This window comes from Cyanistes caeruleus, chromosome 30 (genome assembly GCF_971803275.1).
Source record: "Cyanistes caeruleus chromosome 30, bCyaCae1.hap1.1, whole genome shotgun sequence".
NCBI lineage: Eukaryota > Metazoa > Chordata > Aves > Passeriformes > Paridae > Cyanistes > Cyanistes caeruleus.
The window spans coordinates 2,709,834-2,728,986 of NC_141730.1; the positions used below are offsets into that span (position 1 = coordinate 2,709,834).

Sequence of the window (19,153 nt, forward strand, 5' to 3'; positions counted from 1 at the left end):
CTTTTTTGCCTTTTTCCCACTTATTTTTCCCTGATTTTTCCCTGACTTTTTCCCTTTTTCCCATTTATTTTTCCCTTCTTTTCATTATTTTATTCCCCCCCCATTTTTTCCCTGTTTTTTTCCCTTTTTTCCCATTTATTTTTTCCTGATTTTTTCCCTTTTTCCCATTTATTTTTCCCTTTTTTTCATTATTTTATTCCCCCTCGTCCCTGTTTTTTCCCTGACTTTTTCCTGATTTTTTTCCCTTTTTCCCTATTTTTTTCCCTTTTTCCCATTTATTTTTCCCTTCTTTTCATTATTTTATTCCCCCCCTCCCCCATTTTTTCCCTGATTTTTTCCTGATTTTTTCCTGATTTTCCCATTTATTTTTCCCTGATTTTTTCCTGATTTTTTCCCTTTTTCCCATTTATTTTTCCCTTTTTTTCCCTGATTTTTTCCTGATTTCTTTTCTTTTTCCCACTTATTTTTCCCTTATTTTTCCCTGATTTTTTCCCTTTTTCCCACTTATTTTTCCCTGATTTTTCCCTGACTTTTTCCCTTTTTCCCACTTATTTTTCCCTGATTTTTTCCTTTCCCCATTTATTTTTCCCTTTTTCCCGCTTATTTTTCCCCCTTTTTCCATCCTTTCACCCCAATTTTTTTTCCTGTTTATTTTGATTTTCCCCCTGAATTTTTCCTGCTTTTTGGCCAATTCCAGGTGGTGGAAAGTGAGGAATTATCCCGAAACTTCCCCCTGATTTAATTCCCTTTTTTCCCCCTTTTTCCATCCTTTTATCCCAATTTTTCCCTGATTTTTCCCTGCCTTTTCCACTCTTTTATCCCAAATTTCCCCCTGATTTTATTCCCTTTCTTCCCCCCTTTTCCATCCTTTTATCCCAATTTTTCCCTGATTTAATTCCCTTTTTTCCCCCCTTTTCCATCCTTTTATCCCAATTTTTTTCCTGATTATTTTGATTTTTCCCCCTGATTTTATTCCCTTTTTTCCCCCTTTTTCCATCCTTTTATCCCAATTTTTTCCTGATTATTTTTATTTTTCCCCCTGATTTATTCCCTTTTTTCCCCCCTTTTTCCATCCTTTCACCCCAATTTTTTTCCTGATTATTTTTATTTTTCCCCCTGATTTTATTCCCTTTTTCCCCCCTTTTTCCATCCTTTTATCCCAAATTTCCCCCTGATTTTATTCCCTTTTTTCCCCCTTTTTCCATCCTTTTATCCCAATTTTTTTCCTGATTATTTTTCCCTTTATCCCTGATTTTTCCCTGCCTTTTCCACTCTTTTATCCCAAATTTCCCCTGATTTAATTCACTTTTTTCCCCCCTTTTCCATCCTTTTATCCCAATTTTTCCCTGATTTATTCCCTTTTTTCCCCCCTTTTCCATCCTTCTATCCCAATTTTTTTTCCTGTTTATTTTTATTTTCCCCCCTGAATTTTTCCTGCTTTTTGGCCAATTCCAGGTGGTGGAAAGTGAGGAATTATCCCGAAACTTCCCCCTGATTTAATTCCCTTTTTTCCCCCTTTTTCCATCCTTTTATCCCAATTTTTCCCTGATTTTTCCCTGCCTTTTCCAGTCTTTTATCCCAATTTTTCCCTGATTTATTCCCTTTTTTCCCCCCTTTTCCATCCTTTTATCCCAATTTTTTTCCTGATTATTTTTCTTATTTCCCCTTGATTTTATTCCCTTTCTTCCCCCCTTTTCCATCCTTTTATCCCAATTTTTTTCCTGATTATTTTTCCCTTTCTCCCTGATTTTTCCCCCCTTTTCCATCCTTTTATCCCAATTTTTCCCTGATTTATTCCCTTTTTTCCCCCCTTTTTCCATCCTTTCACCCCAATTTTTTTTCCTGATTATTTTGATTTTTCCCCCTGATTTTATTCCCTTTTTTCCCCCCTTTTCCATCCTTTTATCCCAATTTTTTCCTGATTATTTTTATTTTTCCCCCGATTTATTCCCTTTTTTCCCCCTTTTTCCATCCTTTCACCCCAATTTTTTTTCCTGATTATTTTTCTTATTTCCCCTGATTTAATTCCCTTTTTTCCCCCCCTTTTTCCATCCTTTTATCCCCAATTTCCCCTGATTTAATTCCCTTTTTTCCCCCCTTTTTCCATCCTTTCACCCCAATTTTTTCCCTGATTATTTTTCTTATTTCCCCTGATTTAATTCCCTTTTTTCCCCCCTTTTTCCATCCTTCTATCCCAATTTTTTTTCCTGTTTATTTTGATTTTTTCCCCTGAATTTTTCCTGCTTTTTGGCCAATTCCAGGTGGTGGAAAGTGAGGAATTATCCCGAAATTTCCCCCTGATTTTATTCCCTTTTTTCCCTCTTTTCCATCCTTTTATCCCAATTTTTCCCTGATTTAATTCCCTTTTTTCCCCCCTTTTTCCATCCTTTCACCCCAATTTTTTTTCCCGATTATTTTGATTTTTCCCCCTGATTTAATTCCCTTTTTTCCCCCCTTTTTCCATCCTTTCACCCCAATTTTTTTTCCTGATTATTTTTATTTTTCCCCCTGATTTTATTCCCTTTTTTCCCCCCTTTTCCATCCTTCTATCCCAATTTTTTTTCCTGATTATTTTGATTTTCCCCCCTGAATTTTTCCTGCTTTTTGGCCAATTCCAGGTGGTGGAAAGTGAGGAATTATCCCGGAAAGGTGGAGCTGCTTTCCCACACACTTCCCACTGCCTTCCCTCGGGAGAAATCCTCATCAGCTGCCTGGGGGATCCCCAGGGAAACGGAAAAGGTTCGGAATTCCCAAAAATTCCCAAAATTCCACCCCAAAAATCCCCCCTGGGATTTTATTTTCCCATCCCCAGGCTGAGAAATCCTTCAAAAAAAAATTGGGATTTTCCTGGGTTTTTTAGCACGTTCCAGGAGGTTTTTTTTTAATTGGTTTTTCAAGGGAAATAATTCCAGGATTTGTTATTAGTAATAATTACATTATTAATGTTATTACATTAATAATATTTAAATTATAAAATAATATAATGTATTTATAGTATATGCAAATAATATAATATAATATAATATAATATAATATAATATAATATAATATAATGTAATGTAATGTAATACAATATAATATGTTATAATATGTTATGTCATAATATAATATAATATAATATAATATAATATAATATAATATAATATAATATAATATAATTATTAATAGAATATAATTATATAATCAATATATAACATTAGTATATATAATATAATATATATTTATCGATATATTATATGTTTATAGATATAATATATATTATATATATAATTAGTATATATTATAATTAATATACTATAATTATTAATATAATATAATATACTGTAACATAATATAATATAATTATTAATGTAATATAATTATATAATTAATATATATAATTAATATATATAATATATATAATATAATAAGTATTTATATATATATATAATATATATTACATATATAATTAATGTATATTATAGTTAATATAATATAATATAATATAATATAATATATAACATTAAAATTATAAAATAACACAATATAATTATAGTATATAACATAAATTTTGTATTGAATTTAATATAAAATAGAATAAAATTAATAACATTAAAATAAAGCATTATTATATATTTATATATTATGTATTTATAGATGTATTCTATATTTTTATATATTTGTATATAAACTCTTACTATACTATAGACAAAACTAAAATAGATAAAAATAAATTGAAATAGATAAAAATAAATAAAAATAAATAAATAGAAAATAGATAAAAATAAATTAAAATAGATAAATTCAAATAAATAAAAAGAAAATAGATAAAAATAAAATAGATAAAAATAAAATAAATAAATAAAAAGAAAATTGATAAAAATAAATTAAATTAGATAAAAATAAATTAAAATAAATAAAAAGAAAATTGATAAAAATAAATTAAAATAGATAAAAATAAATTAAAATAAATAAAAAGAAAATTGATAAAAAGAAAATAGATAAAAATAAAATAAATAAATAAAAAGAAAATAGATAAAAATAAATTAAATTAGATAAAAATGAATTAAAATAAATAAAAAGAAAATAGATAAAAATAAAATAGATCAAAATAAAATAAATAAATAAAAATAAAATAGATAAAAAAAAATTAAAATAAATAAAAAGAAAATAGATAAAAATAAAATAAATAAATAAAAATAAAATAGATAAAAATAAAATAAATAAATAAAAATAAAATAGATAAAAATAAATAAAAATAAATAAAAATAAAATAGATAAAAATAAATTAAATTAGATAAAAATAAATTAAAATATATCAAAATAAATAAACAATTTCTTTTATTTAAACCTCTAGAAACCTCTCCAAAACTCTTTTTTTGTTTGTGGGAATTTTTTTCCAGGCACTTTCATCCTCCTGGATGGAAAAACCTTCGAAGTGAAAGGAAATTGGGAAAAAGGAGGGAAAAATCCCAATTTTGGTTACGATTTCTGGTACCAGCCCCGGCACAACGTCCTCATCAGCACATACTATAGACAAAACTAAAATAGATAAAAATAAATTGAAATAGATAAAAATAAATAAAAATAAATAAAAAGAAAATAGATAAAAATAAATTAAAATAGATAAATTCAAATAAATAAAAAAAAATAGATAAAAAATAAATAAATAAATAAAAATAAAATAGATAAAAATAAATTAAATTAGATAAAAATAAATTAAAATAAATAAAAAGAAAATTTATAAAAATAAAATAGATAAAAATAAATTAAAATAAATAAAAAGAAAATAGATAAAAATAAAATAGATAAAAATAAAATAAATAAATAAAAAGAAAATTTATAAAAATAAATTAAAATAGATAAAAATAAATTAAAATAAATAAAAAGAAAATAGATAAAAATAAAATAGATAAAAATAAAATAAATAAATAAAAATAAAATAGATAAAAATAAATAAAAATAAATAAAAATAAAATAGATAAAAATAAATTAAATTAGATAAAAATAAATTAAAATATATCAAAATAAATAAACAATTTCTTTTATTTAAACCTCTAGAAACCTCTCCAAAACTCTTTTTTTGTTTTTGGGAATTTTTTTCCAGGCACTTTCATCCTCCTGGATGGAAAAACCTTCGAAGTGAAAGGAAATTGGGAAAAAGGAGGGAAAAATCCCAATTTTGGTTACGATTTCTGGTACCAGCCCCGGCACAACGTCCTCATCAGCACATACTATAGACAAAACTAAAATAGATAAAAATAAATTGAAATAGATAAAAATAAATAAAAATAAATAAAAATAAAATAGATAAAAATAAATTAAAATAGATAAATTCAAATAAATAAAAAAAAATAGATAAAAAAAAAATAAATAAATAAAAATAAAATAGATAAAAATAAATTAAATTAGATAAAAATAAATTAAAATAAATAAAAATAAAATAGATAAAAATAAATTAAATTAGATAAAAATAAATTAAAATAAATAAAAAGAAAATAGATAAAAATAAAATAAATAAATAAAAAGAAAATAGATAAAAATAAAATAAATAAATAAAAATAAAATAGATAACAATAAATATAAATAAATAAAAATAAAATATATAAAAATAAATTAAATTAGATAAAAATAAATTAAAATAAATAAAAAGAAAATTTATAAAAATAAATTAAAATAGATAAAAATAAATTAAAATAAATAAAAAGAAAATAGATAAAAAAAAATAGATAAAAATAAAATAAATAAATAAAAATAAAATAGATAAAAATAAATAAAAATAAATAAAAATAAAATAGATAAAAATAAATTAAATTAGATAAAAATAAATTAAAATATATCAAAATAAATAAACAATTTCTTTTATTTAAACCTCTAGAAACCTCTCCAAAACTCTTTTTTTGTTTGTGGGAATTTTTTTCCAGGCACTTTCATCCTCCTGGATGGAAAAACCTTCGAAGTGAAAGGAAATTGGGAAAAAGGAGGGAAAAATCCCAATTTTGGTTACGATTTCTGGTACCAACCCCGGCACAACGTCCTCATCAGCACCGAGTGGGGAATTCCCAAAATCCTGGAGCGAGGATTCGACCCCAAGGACGTGCAGGAAGGTCAGGAGAAAAAATTCCCTGCAAATTCCCTTGGTTTGGGAAAAAAATCCTGGAAAAATCCGGTTTTTTCAGGCAGAAATAAGTGAAAAAATCGGGTTTTTCCAGTAGAAATTAAAAAAAAAAAATGGATTTTTTAAGAGAGGAAATTCCGGAAAAAAATTGGATTTTTGAGAGTGGAAATTCCAAAAAAATTGGATTTTTGAGAGTGGAAATTCCAAAAAAAATTGGATTTTTTAAGAGCAGAAATTCCTAAAAAAAGCAATTTTTAAGAAAGGAAATTCCAAAAAAAATTGGATTTTAAGAAAGGAAATTCCAAAAAAAAATTGGATTTTTGAGAGTAAAAATTCCTAAAAAAATCAATTTTTAAGTAAAGAAATTCCAAAAAAAAAATCCCATTTTTGAGAGTGGAAATTCCTTAATAATTCCACTTCATAGTCTAAAAACCCCAAATCAATTCCTAAAAACTTCCATTTCCAACTGAAAAACTCCAATTTTTATTACAACCCCAATTTTCCAACCAAAACCCCCAAACTCCCCATCAAAACCCCGCCAAAAAACCCGGAAAAAATCCAAATTTCAACCTCAAAACCATTATAAAAATCCCATTTTCCCTCTTTAAACCCCTTTAAAAACCCGTTTTTTAATTTTTTTATATCGATCCTGATTTTCAGCCCAAACCTTGGGATATTCTGGGTTTTTTTGGGAATATTTGGGGTTTTTTTCAGGGCGTTACGGGCGTTTTCTCAACGTTTGGGATTGGAGCGAGCGGCGGTTGCTGCAGGGATTGGATTTGGGAACGGGAGCGATTCCCTTGGAAATTCGCTTCCTGCACGACCCCGACGCCGCTCAGGGATTCGTGGGATGCGCCCTGAGCGGGGAAATCCGCAGGATTTATCGGAATGCCGTGAGTTCCCGGGAATTTCGGGGGGGAATGGGAATTTTGGGGGGTTTGGGGGGATTTTTGGGGAATTTTTGGGGAATTTTGTGGGATTTTTGGGGGGTTTTTGGGGAATTTTTGTGGGATTTTTTGTGGGATTTTTGGGGGTTTTTGGGGAATTTTTGGGGGTTTTTTTGGAATTTTTGGGGATTTTTGGGGGTTTTTGGGGAATTTTTGGGGATTTTTGGGGATTTTTGGGGAATTTTTGTGGGATTTTTTGTGGGATTTTTGGGGAATTTTTGGGGGTTTTTTGTGGGATTTTTTGGGGGAATTTTGGGGGTTTTTGGGGATTTTTGGGGAATTTTGGGGGGATTTTTGGGGAATTTTTGGGGGTTTTTGGGGAATTTTGGGGGGTTTTTGGGGAATTTTTGGGGGTTTTTGGGGAATTTTGGGGGGTTTTTGGGGAATTTTTGGGGGTTTTTGGGGAATTTTGGGGGTTTTTGTGGGATTTTTGGGGAATTTTGGGGGGTTTGGGGGGATTTTTGGGGATTTTTGGGGAATTTTTGGGGGTTTTTTGTGGGATTTTGGGGGAATTTTTGGGGAATTTTCAGGGGGGAAATGGGAATTTTGGGGGGTTTTTGGGGAATTTTTGGGGATTTTTGGGGGGCTTTTGGGGAATTTTTGGGGTTTTTTTTTGAATTTTTGGGGAATTATTTGGGGGGGAAATGGGAATTTTTGGGGGGTTTTGGGGAATTTTTGGGGGTTTTTTTTGGGATTTTTGGGGAATTTTTTGGGGATTTTTGGGGAATTTTGGGGGGTTTTTTGTGGATTTTTGGGGAATTTTTGGGGATTTTTGGGGAATTTTTGGGGATTTTTGGGGAATTTTTGGGGGTTTTTTGTGGGATTTTTGGGGAATTTTTGGGGGTTTTGGGGGGATTTCCGGGGGAAATGGGAATTTTGGGGGGTTTTGGGGAATTTTTGGGGGTTTTTTTCTGGAATTTTTGGGGTTTTTTGTGGGATTTTTGGGGATTTTTGGGGGTTTTTTTGTGTGATTTTCGGGAATTTTTGGGGATTTTTGGGGAATTTTTGGGGGTTTTTTTTGGAATTTTTGGGGAATTTTGGGGAATTATTTGGGGGGGAAATGGGAATTTTTGGGGGGTTTTGGGGATTTTTGGGGGTTTTTTTGGAATTTTTGGGGATTTTGGGGTGTTTTTGGGGGATTTTTGGGGAATTTTTGGGGGTTTTTTGTGGGATTTTTGGGGATTTTGGGGGGAATTTTGGGGGGTTTTTGGGGAATTTTTGGGGGTTTTTTGGTGGGATTTTGGGGGAATTTTGGGGGTTTTTGGGGTTTTTTTTGGAATTTTTGGGGATTTTTGGGGAATTTTTGGGGGTTTTTTGTGGGATTTTTGGGGAATTTTTGGGGGATTTCCGGGGGAAATGGGAATTTTGGGGGGTTTTGGGGGAATTTTTGGGGTTTTTTCTGGAATTTTTGGGGGTTTTTTTGGAATTTTTGGGGATTTTGGGGGAATTTTGGGGGAATTTTTGGGGCATTTTGGGGAATTTTTTGGGGTTTTTTTTCAGGAATTTTTGGGGTTTTTTTCTGGAATTATTGGGGGGTTTTTGTGAGATTTTTGGGATTTTTGGGGGTTTTTGGGGAATTTTTGGGGGATTTTTGGGGAATTTTTGGGGGTTTTTTTGTGTTATTTTGGGGGAATTTTCGGGGGGGAAATGGGAATTTTGGGGGGTTTTGGAGGAATTTTTGGGGATTTTTGGGGTTTTTTTGGAATTTTTGGGGATTTTTATTGGAATTTTTGGGGGTTTTTTGTGGGATTTTTGTGGAACTATTGGGGATTTTTATTGATTTTTTGGTGTTTTCTTCTGGAATTATTGGGATTTTTTCTGGAATTATTGGGGATTTTTCTTTGGAATTTTTGGGGGTTTTTCTGGAATTATTGGGGTTTTTTATTGGAATTATTTGGATTTTTGTTGTTTTTTTCTGGAATTATTGGGATTTTTTGTGGAATTATTGGGGATTTTTCTTTGGAATTTTTGGGGTTTTTTGTGGGTTTTTTGTGGAATTATTGGGGTTTTTTATTGGAATTTTGGGGGATTTTTGTGGAATTTTTGGTGTTTTTTTCTGGAATTATTGATGATTTTTGTGGAATTATTGGGGATTTTTTGTGGAATTATTGGGGATTTTTCTATGGAATTTTTGGGGATTTTTTGTGGAACTATTGGGGATTTAATTGGATTTTTGTTTTCTTCTGGAATTATTGGGATTTTTTGTGGAATTTTTGGTGTTTTTTTCTGGAATTATTGATGATTTTTGTGGAACTATTGGGGATTTTTATTGGATTTTTGTTGTTTTCTGGAATTATTGGGATTTTTTCTGGAATTTTTGACATTTTCCATGATTCCTGGAGCAAATTCCATCTTTTCCCTCTCCCCAGGAAGGAAAATGGGAAGCAGAGAAGGTGATCCAGGTGCCCACCAAGAAAGTCCAAGGATGGCTCCTCCCAGAAATGCCAGGTGAGGAATTCCAGGAAAATCTTGGAATTTTCTCATGGATCCAAAGCCGGGATTTTGGTGGAATTTTCATCCTTAAATGGCAAAAAAAATCCAAATTTTTGCCTTTTTTTTGGGTTTTTTTAAGGGAGAATTTTAGGATGAGGAAAGGAAGAGGGGTTTGCTCCGTGCTTGGGGTGGGATTTTCCAGGAAAATCCTTGGAATTTGGGTCTGAATTGGCTCCAAACTTTTATTTTCCATAAAAAAATCCTGGAATTTGGGTCTGAATTGACTCAATCCTTTAAAAAAATGGAATTTGGGTCTGGATGGGCTCCAAACTTTTATTTTCCATAAAAACCTTTGGAATTTGGGTCTGAATTGACTCAATCCTTTAAAAAAATGGAATTTTGGGTCTGAATTGACTCAATCCTTTAAAAAAATGGAATTTTGGGTCTGAATTGGCTCCAAACTTTTATTTTCCATAAAAAGCTTTGGAATTTTGGGTCTGAATTGACTCAATCCTTTAAAAAAATGGAATTTTGGGTCTGAATTGGCTCCAAACTTTTATTTTCCATAAAAATCCTTAGAATTTGGGTCTGAATTGACTCCACCCTTTTTTTCTCCATAAAAACCTTTGGAATTTTGGGTCTGAATTGACTCCAAACTTTTATTTTCCATAAAAACCTTTGGAATTTGGGTCTGAATTGACTCAATCCTTTAAAAAAATGGAATTTTGGGTCTGAATTGGCTCAATCCTTTAAAAAAATGGAATTTTGGGTCTGAATTGGCTCCAAACTTTTATATTTTCCATAAAAATCCTTGGAATTTGGGTCTGAATTGGCTCCAAACTTTTATTTTCCATAAAAATCCTTGGAATTTGGGTCTGAATTGACTCAATCCTTTAAAAAAATGGAATTTTGGCTCTGAATTGACTCAATCCTTTATTTCTCCATAAAAAAATCCTGGAATTTGGGTCTGAATTGGTTCTAAACTTTTATTTTCCATAAAAAGCTTTGGAATTTTGGGTCTGAATTGACTCAATCCTTTAAAAAAATGGAATTTTGGGTCTGAATTGGCTCCAAACTTTTATTTTCCATAAAAACCTTTGGAATTTGGGTCTGAATTGGCTCCAAACTTTTATTTTCTCCATAAAAATCTTTGGAATTTGGGTCTGAATTGACTCAATCCTTTAAAAAAATGGAATTTGGGTCTGAATTGGCTCCAAACTTTTATTTTCCATAAAAACCCTTGGAATTTGGGTCTGAATTGGCTCCAAACTTTTATTTTCCATAAAAATCCTCGGAATTTGGGTCTGAATTGACTCAATCCTTTATTTCTCCATAAAAAAATCCTGGAATTTTGGGTCTGAATTGGCTCCAAACTTTTATTTTCCATAAAAATCCTTGGAATTTTGGGTCTGAATTGACTCAATCCTTTAAAAAAATGGAATTTTGGGTCTGAATTGGCTCCAAACTTTTATTTTCCATAAAAACCTTTGGAATTTTGGGTCTGAATTGACTCCAAACTTTTATTTTCCATAAAAACCTTTGGAATTTTGGGTCTGAATTGACTCAATCCTTAATTTCTCCATAAAAAAATCCTGGAATTTGGGTCTGAATTGGCTCCAAACTTTTATTTTCCATAAAAATCCTTGGAATTTGGGTCTGAATTGACTCCACCCTTTTTTTCTCCATAAAAACCTTTGGAATTTTGGGTCTGAATTGGCTCAATCCTTTAAAAAAATGGAATTTTGGGTCTGAATTAGCTCCAAACTTTTATTTTCCATAAAAATCCTTGGAATTTGGGTCTGAATTGGCTCAATCCTTTATTTCTCCATAAAAAAAATCCTGGAATTTGGGTCTGAATTGGCTCTAAACTTTAAAAAAATGGAATTTTGGGTCTGAATTGGCTCCAAACTTTTATTTTTTCCATAAAAATCCTGGAATTTGGGTCTGAATTGGCTCCAAACTTTTATTTTCCATAAAAACCTTTGGAATTTGGGTCTGAATTGGCTCAATCCTTTAAAAAAATGGAATTTTGGGTCTGAATTGGTTCCAAACTTTTATTTTCCATAAAAACCTTTGGAATTTGGGTCTGAATTGACTCAATCCTTGATTTCTCCATAAAAAAATCCTGGAATTTTGGGTCTGAATTGGTTCCAAACTTTTATTTTCCATAAAAATCCTTGGAATTTTGGGTCTGAATTGACTCAATCCTTTAAAAAAATGGAATTTTGGGTCTGAATTGGCTCCAAACTTTTATTTTTTCCATAAAAATCCTTGGAATTTGGGTCTGAATTGACTCCACCCTTTTTTTCTCCATAAAAACCTTTGGAATTTTGGGTCTGAATTGACTCAATCCTTTAAAAAAATGGAATTTGGGTCTGAATTGGCTCTAAACTTTTATTTTTTCCGTAAAAATCTTTGGAATTTTGGGTCTGAATTGACTCAATCCTTGATTTCTCCATAAAAAAATCCTGGAATTTGGGTCTGAATTGGCTCCAAACTTTTATTTTTTCATAAAAACCTTTGGAATTTTGGGTCTGAATTGACTCAATCCTTTAAAAAAATGGAATTTTGGGTCTGAATTGGCTCCAAACTTTATTTTCCATAAAAATCCTTGGAATTTGGGTCTGAATTGGCTCCAAACTTTTATTTTCCATAAAAACCTTTGGAATTTTGGGTCTGAATTCCCTCAGGAATCCTGGAATCATTCCCGAGGTCGATTTTATTCCCCCCACCTCCTTTCCAATCCCCCTTTTTTGATGTTTCCTCCTGGGAATTCGGGGTTTTTTTGGGATTCTCCCTCCTCCCATTCCCTGATTTTCCTCTGGAATTCCCTCTGGAAGGGCTGATCACGGATATCCTGATTTCCCTGGACGACAGATTCCTGTATTTCAGCAACTGGATCCACGGCGACGTGCGCCAGTACGACATCTCTGACCCCAAAAATCCCAGACTGGTGGGACAGGTCAGGAAAAAAACACCCAAAAGATTCCCAAAAAAATTCCCAGAAAATTCACCAAAAATCCCAAAAAAATAAAAAAAAAATTCCCAAAAAAATTCCCCAAAAAAATCACAAAATATTCCCCCAAATATTCCCACCAAAATTCAGTACGACATCTCTGACCCCAAAAATCCCAGACTGGTGGGGCAGGTCAGGAAAAAAACACCCAAAAGATTCCCAAAAAATCCCAAAAATTCCCCAAAAAATTCCCAAAAAAATCCCCAAAAAAATTCCCAAAAATCCCCCAAATATTCCCCAAAAAATAAAAAAAAAATTCAAAAAAAATTCCCCAAATATTCCCCCCAAAAATTCAGTACGACATCTCCGAGCCCAAAAATCCCAGACTGGTGGGGCAGGTCAGGAAAAAAACACCCAAAAGATTCCCAAAAAATCCCAAAAATTCCCCAAAAAATTCCCAAAAAATAAAAAAAAAATTCCCAAAAAAATTCCCAAAAAGTAAAAAAAAATTCCCAAAAAAATTCCCCAAAAATTCCCAAAATATCCCTAAAAAATTCACTAAAAATTCCCCAAATATTCCCCCAAAAATTCAGTACGACATCTCCGACCCCAAACATCCCAGACTGGTGGGGCAGGTCAGGAAAAAAACACCCAAAAGATTCCCAAAAAAATTCCCAAAAAATTCCCCAAAAATCCCAAAGAAATCAAAAAAAAATCCCCCAAAAATTCCCAAAAAAACCAAAAAAATTCCCCAAAAAAATCACAAAATATTCCCCCAAATATTCCCCCCAAAATTCAGTACGATATCTCTGACCCCAAAAATCCCAGACTGGTGGGGCAGGTCAGGAAAAAAACACCCAAAAGATTCCCAAAAAAACACCCAAAAGATTCCCAAAAAATCCCAAAAATTCCCCAAAAAATTCCCCAAAAATTCCCCCAAAAAATTCCCCCAAAAAATCAAAAAAATTCCCCCAAAATTAAAAAAAAATTCCCAAAAAAATCCCCAAAAATTCAGTACGACATCTCCGACCCCAAACATCCCAGACTGGTGGGGCAGGTCAGGAAAAAAACACCCAAAAGATTCCCAAAAAATTCAAAAAAATTCCCCAAAAAAATTCCCCAAAAATTCCCAAAAACCCCCAAAAAATTCCCCAAATATTCCCCTAAAAATTCCAAAAAAAATCCCAAAATTTCCCCAAATATTCCCCAAAATAATTCCTAAAAATTCCAAAAAAAATCCCAAAAAATCCCCCAAAAAATCCCAAAAAAATTCCCAAAAAAATCCCAAAAAAATTCCCAAAAACCCCCCAAAAATTCCCCAAATATCCCCCCAAAAAATTCCCAAAAATTCCCAAAAACCCCCCAAAAATTCCCCCAACATTCCCCAAAAAAATTCCCAAAAATCCCCCAAAACCCCCCAAAAATTCCCCAAATATTCCCCAAAAAATTCCCAAAAAATTCCCAAAAATTCCCCAAATATCCCCAAAAAATTTCCCAAAAATTCGCAAAAATCCCCCAAAACCCCCCAAAAATTCCCCAAATATTCCCCAAAAAATTCCCAAAAAATTCCCAAAAATTCCCCAAATATCCCCAAAAAATTTCCCAAAAATTCCCAAAAATTCCCCAAATATTCCCCTAAAAATTCCCCAAATATCCCCAAATATTCCCAAAAAATTCCCAAAAATTCCCCAAATATCCCCAAAAAAATTCCCAAAAAATTCCCAAAAATCCCCAAAAATTCCCGCCCCATTCCCGTGTTTTCCCTGGGATTAATTTGATTTTTCCCAGGTTTTTCTGGGAGGCAGCCTCTGCAAAGGGGGAGCAGTGACGGTGCTGGAAGATCGGGAATTGCGGGAACAGCCGGAGCCCTTCGTCATCCAGGTGATTCCCAAATATTTTTATTTTTTTTCCCATTATTTTTCCCAGATTTTTGGGAATTTTTCCCTCCCCCACATCCAAAGGGAAATCCACCTGGGTTTTCCTCATTTAGGGATGAGTTTCATCCCCAAAAAAATGGGAATTTTCCCTCGGGGAGGGGAAAACAAAATCATTTTCCAGGTGGGATTTTCCATCTGGGATGATTGATTGATTGATTGATTGATTTCCTGTGGGATGATTGATTGATTGATGGATTGATTGATTGATTTCCTGTGGGATGATTGATTGATTTCCTGTGGGATGATTGATTGATTGATTGATTGATTTCCTGTGGGATGATTGATTGATTGATTGATTGATTGATTTCCTGTGGGATGATTGATTGATTTCCTGTGGGATGATTGATTGATTGATTGATTGATTTCCTGTGGGATGATTGATGGATTGATTGATTGATTGATTGATTTCCTGTGGGATGATTGATTGATTGATTGATTGATTTCCTGTGGGATGATTGATTGATTGATGGATTGATTGATTGATTGATTTCCTGTGGGATGATTGATTGATGGATTGATTGATTGATTTCCTGTGGGTTGATTGATTGATGGATTGATGGATTGATTGGTTTCCTGTGGGATGATTGATTGATTGATTGATTGATTCATTTCCTGTGGGATGATTGATTGATGGATTGATTGATTGATTTCCTGTGGGATGATTGATTGATGGATTGATTGATTGATTTCCTGTGGGATGATTGATTGATTGATTTCCTGTGGGTTGATTGATTGATTGATTGATTGATTTCCTGTGGGATGATTGATTGATGGATTGATTGATTGATTTCCTGTGGGATGATTGATTGATTGATTTCCTGTGGGATGATTGATTGATGGATTGATTGATTGATTTCCTGTGGGATGATTGATTGATTGATTGATTGATTTCCTGTGGGTTGATTGATTGATGGATTGATGGATTGATTGGTTTCCTGTGGGATGATTGATTGATTGATGGATTGATTGATTGATTTCCTGTGGGATGATTGATTGATTGATTGATTGATTTCCTGTGGGATGATTGATTGATTGATGGATTGATTGATTGGTTTCCTGTGGGATGATTGATTGATGGATTGATGGATTGATTGATTGATTTCCTGTGGGATGATTGATTGATTGATTGATGGATTGATTGATTTCCTGTGGGATGATTGATTGATTGATTGATGGATTGGTTTCCTGTGGGTTGATTGATTGATGGATTGATTGATTGATTTCCTGTGGGATGATTGATTGATTGATGGATTGATTGATTGATTTCCTGTGGGTTGATTGATTGATGGATTGATTGATTGATTGGTTTCCTGTGGGTTCCCAGGGCAGGAAGGTGCCGGGGGGGCCGCAGATGCTGCAGCTGAGCCTGGACGGGCGGCGGCTCTACGTGAGCACCTCCCTGTACAGCGCCTGGGACCGGCTCTTCTACCCCGAGCTGCTCAGGTCAGGGCCCACATCAGCAAGAATTCATCATTAATCATTAATCATTATTAATAATTATTAATAATAATTAATAATTAATGATTAATATACTAATAACATCTTATAACTGCTGTACTAGTAACTTTCCCATTCCAAAATCCCTTCTCCCAATCCCAAACCCTTCTCCCAAGCCATTTTCCCAACCTCTTCTCCCAGTCCCAAACCCTTCTCCCAAATCCCCTTTCCCAGCCCCAAACATTTATCCCAATCCCAAATCCTTCAAACCCTTCTCCCAATCCCAAATCCCATTTCCCAATCCCAAATCCCATTTCCCAATCCCAAACCCTTCTCCCAATCCCAAATCCCATTCCCCAATCCCAAATCCCATTCCCCAATCCCAAATCCCTCCTCCCAATCCCAAATCCTTCTCCCAAATCCCAAATCCTTTTCCCAAATCCCAAATCCTTTCCCAATCCCAAATCCTTTTCCCAAATCTCTTCCCAGTTCCTTTCCCAAATCCCAAACCCTTTTCCCAAATCCCAAACCCTTCTCCCAATCCCAAATCCCTTCTCCAATCCCAAATCCCATTCCCCAATCCCAAACCCTTCTCCCAATCCCAAATCCTTTCCCAATCCCAAATCCCTTCTCCAATCCCAAATCCCTTCTCCAATCCCAAATCCTTCTCCAATCCCAAATCCCTTTTCCAATCCCAAATCCTTCTCCCAATCCCAAATCCTTTCCCAATCCCAAACCCTTCTCCCAATCCCAAACCCTTCTCCCAATCCCAAACCCTTCTCCCAATCCCAAATCCCTTCTCCAATCCCAAACCCTTTTCCCAAATCCCGTTTCCCACCCCCAAACATTTATCCCAATCCCAAACCATTTTCCCAACCCTTCTCCCTCCCCTTTTCCCAACCCTTTTTCCCCATTCCCATTCCCGTTCCCATTCCCATTCCCGTTCCCATTCCCATTCCCATTCCCATTCCCATTCCCGTTCCCATTCCCATTCCCATTCCCATTCCCATTCCCGTTCCCATTCCCATTCCCATTCCCATTCCCGTTCCCGTTCCCATTCCCATTCCCATTCCCATTCCCATTCCCATTCCCGTTCCCGTTCCCAGGGAGGGCTCGGTGCTGCTGCAGCTGGACGTGGACACGGAGCGGGGCGGCCTGGCCGTCAATCCCAAATTCCTGGTGGATTTCGGGAAGGAGCCGGGCGGGCCCTGCCTGGCGCACGAGATGCGGTACCCGGGGGGGGACTGCACCTCCGACATCTGGCTGTGATCCCGGGAATCCCGGGAATCCTGCGGGAATCCCGGGAATTCCGGGAATGGGGAACGGCACCTCCGACATCTGGCTGTGATCCCGGGAATCCCGGGAATCCTGCGGGAATTCCGGGAATGGGGAATGGGGAACGGCACCTCCGACATCTGGCTGTGATCCCGGGAATCCTGCGGGAATTCCGGGAATTCCGGGAATTCCGGGAATGGGGAACGGGGAACGGCACCTCCGACATCTGGCTGTGATCCCGGGAATCCCGGGAATTCCGGGAATCCTGCGGGAATTCCGGGAATGGGGAACGGCACCTCCGACATCTGGCTGTGATCCCGGGAATCCCGGGAATCCTGCGGGAATCCCGGGAATTCCGGGAACTCCGGGAATGGGGAACTGCACCTCCGACATCTGGCTGTGATCCCGGGAATCCCAGGATTTATTTGGGAATTCAAGATTTGGGTATTTGGGAATTCACGGACTCCAACGTCCGCCTCTGATCCCAGGAAATTGCGGATTTCTCCCATTTTTTCCACCTCCTTTTCCCTCCCCATCCCTTTTTCCCTGGAGCTTGATCCCAAAATTCCAATTCTGGAGCTAAAAAATCATTTTCTGATATTTCTGATCAAAAATCCCAATAAAATTCTCCTTCCAGCAGCTGAAATTCCAAATCCTCGGGGGGGATTTTTGGCAAGTTTTTGGTTCGAATCCATGGAATCCATGGAAAAATCCGGGCCAGGATCCGGGATTTATCCCGAAAATCCCATCTGAGCCAAAACAGGGAATCCTGGAATGGTTTGGGATGGAAAAGATCCTTAAAAATCCCGGGCTGGGGACATTCCCAGCGTGCCAGGGAGCTCCAGGGATGGGGAATCCATGGAAAAATCTGGGCTGGGATCTGGGATTTATCCCTGAAATCCCAAAGAAACCAGCCCAGGGAATGCTGGAATGGTTTGGGATGGAAAAGATCCTTAAATCCCATCCAATCCCACCCCAATCCCACGGCAGGGACATTCCCGGTGTTCCAGGGATGGAGAATCCATGGAAAAATCTGGGCTGGGATCCGGGATTTATCCCAGAAATCCCAAAGAAACCAAAACAGGGAATGCTGGAATGATTTGGGACGGAAAAGATCCTTAAAAATCCCGGGCTGGGGACATTCCCAGAGTGCCAGGGGGTCCTGGAGACTCCCAGGGATGGGAAATCCATGGAAAATCTCGGGCAGGATCCAGGATTTATCCCAGAAATCCCAAAGAAACCAACCCAGGGAATGCTGGAATGGTTTGGGATGGAAAAGATCCCTAAAAATCCCGGGCTGGGGACATTCCCAGCGTGCCAGGGGATCCTGGAGACTCCCAGGGATGGGAAATCCATGGAAAATCTCGGGCAGGATCCAGGATTTATCCCTGAAATCCCAAAGAAACCAACCCAGGGAATGCTGGAATGGTTTGGGATGGAAAAGATCCTTAAATCCCATCCAACCCCACCCCAATCCCGCGGGCAGGGACATTCCCGGTGTTCCAGGTGGCTCCAGGGGTGGGGAATCCATGGAAAAACGGGCGGGGTTTGTCCCGGGATGGGACCGGGAATGAGGCTCGGGAAGCGGCGGCTGATGCAGGGAACGACTTTATTGAGAGCGGGATAAAGCAGAGGCGGGCGGGGCGGCGGAGCCGGGACCGGGATGGGACCGGGAATGGACCGGGGTGGGCTGGGATGGACTGGGATGGACCGGGATGGGACCGGGAATGAGGCTCGGGAAGCGGCGGCTGATGCAGGGAACGACTTTATTGAGAGCGGGATAAAGCAGAGGCGGGCGGGGCGGCGGAGCCGGGACCGGGATGGGACCGGGGTGGACCGGGATGGACCGGGATGGGACCGGGAATGGACAGGGAATGCACCGGGAATGCACCGGGATGGGACCGGGAATGGACCGGGATGGGCTGGGATGGGCTGGGATGGACCGGGAATGGACCGGGATGGACCGGGATGGACCGGAATGGGACCGGGATGGGCTGGATGGGACCGGGAATGCACCGGGATGGGCTGGGATGAACCGGGATGGACCGGGATGGGCTGGATGGAGCGGGAA

General features: G+C 36.1%; 1 protein-coding gene across 4 annotated transcripts in view; it reads left to right on the plus strand.

The window, feature by feature from the left end:
• The window catches only part of LOC111939555 (methanethiol oxidase-like), a 29,421-nt gene extending 11,700 nt beyond the window's left edge, over positions 1–17,721 (plus strand). For all 4 annotated transcript variants that reach the window (XM_086866428.1, XM_086866426.1, XM_086866427.1 and 1 more), the window contains 8 exons: positions 2,619–2,739; positions 5,904–6,086; positions 6,812–6,990; positions 9,414–9,492; positions 12,318–12,439; positions 14,222–14,314; positions 15,695–15,813; positions 16,914–17,721. In XM_086866428.1, the coding sequence (XP_086722554.1) occupies positions 2,619–2,739; positions 5,904–6,086; positions 6,812–6,990; positions 9,414–9,492; positions 12,318–12,439; positions 14,222–14,314; positions 15,695–15,813; positions 16,914–17,076 (1,059 nt within the window). In that variant the 3' untranslated portion in view covers positions 17,077–17,721. The remainder of the gene's footprint in view (positions 1–2,618; positions 2,740–5,903; positions 6,087–6,811; positions 6,991–9,413; positions 9,493–12,317; positions 12,440–14,221; positions 14,315–15,694; positions 15,814–16,913) is intronic.
• The last annotated feature ends 1,432 nt before the right edge of the window (positions 17,722–19,153 follow it).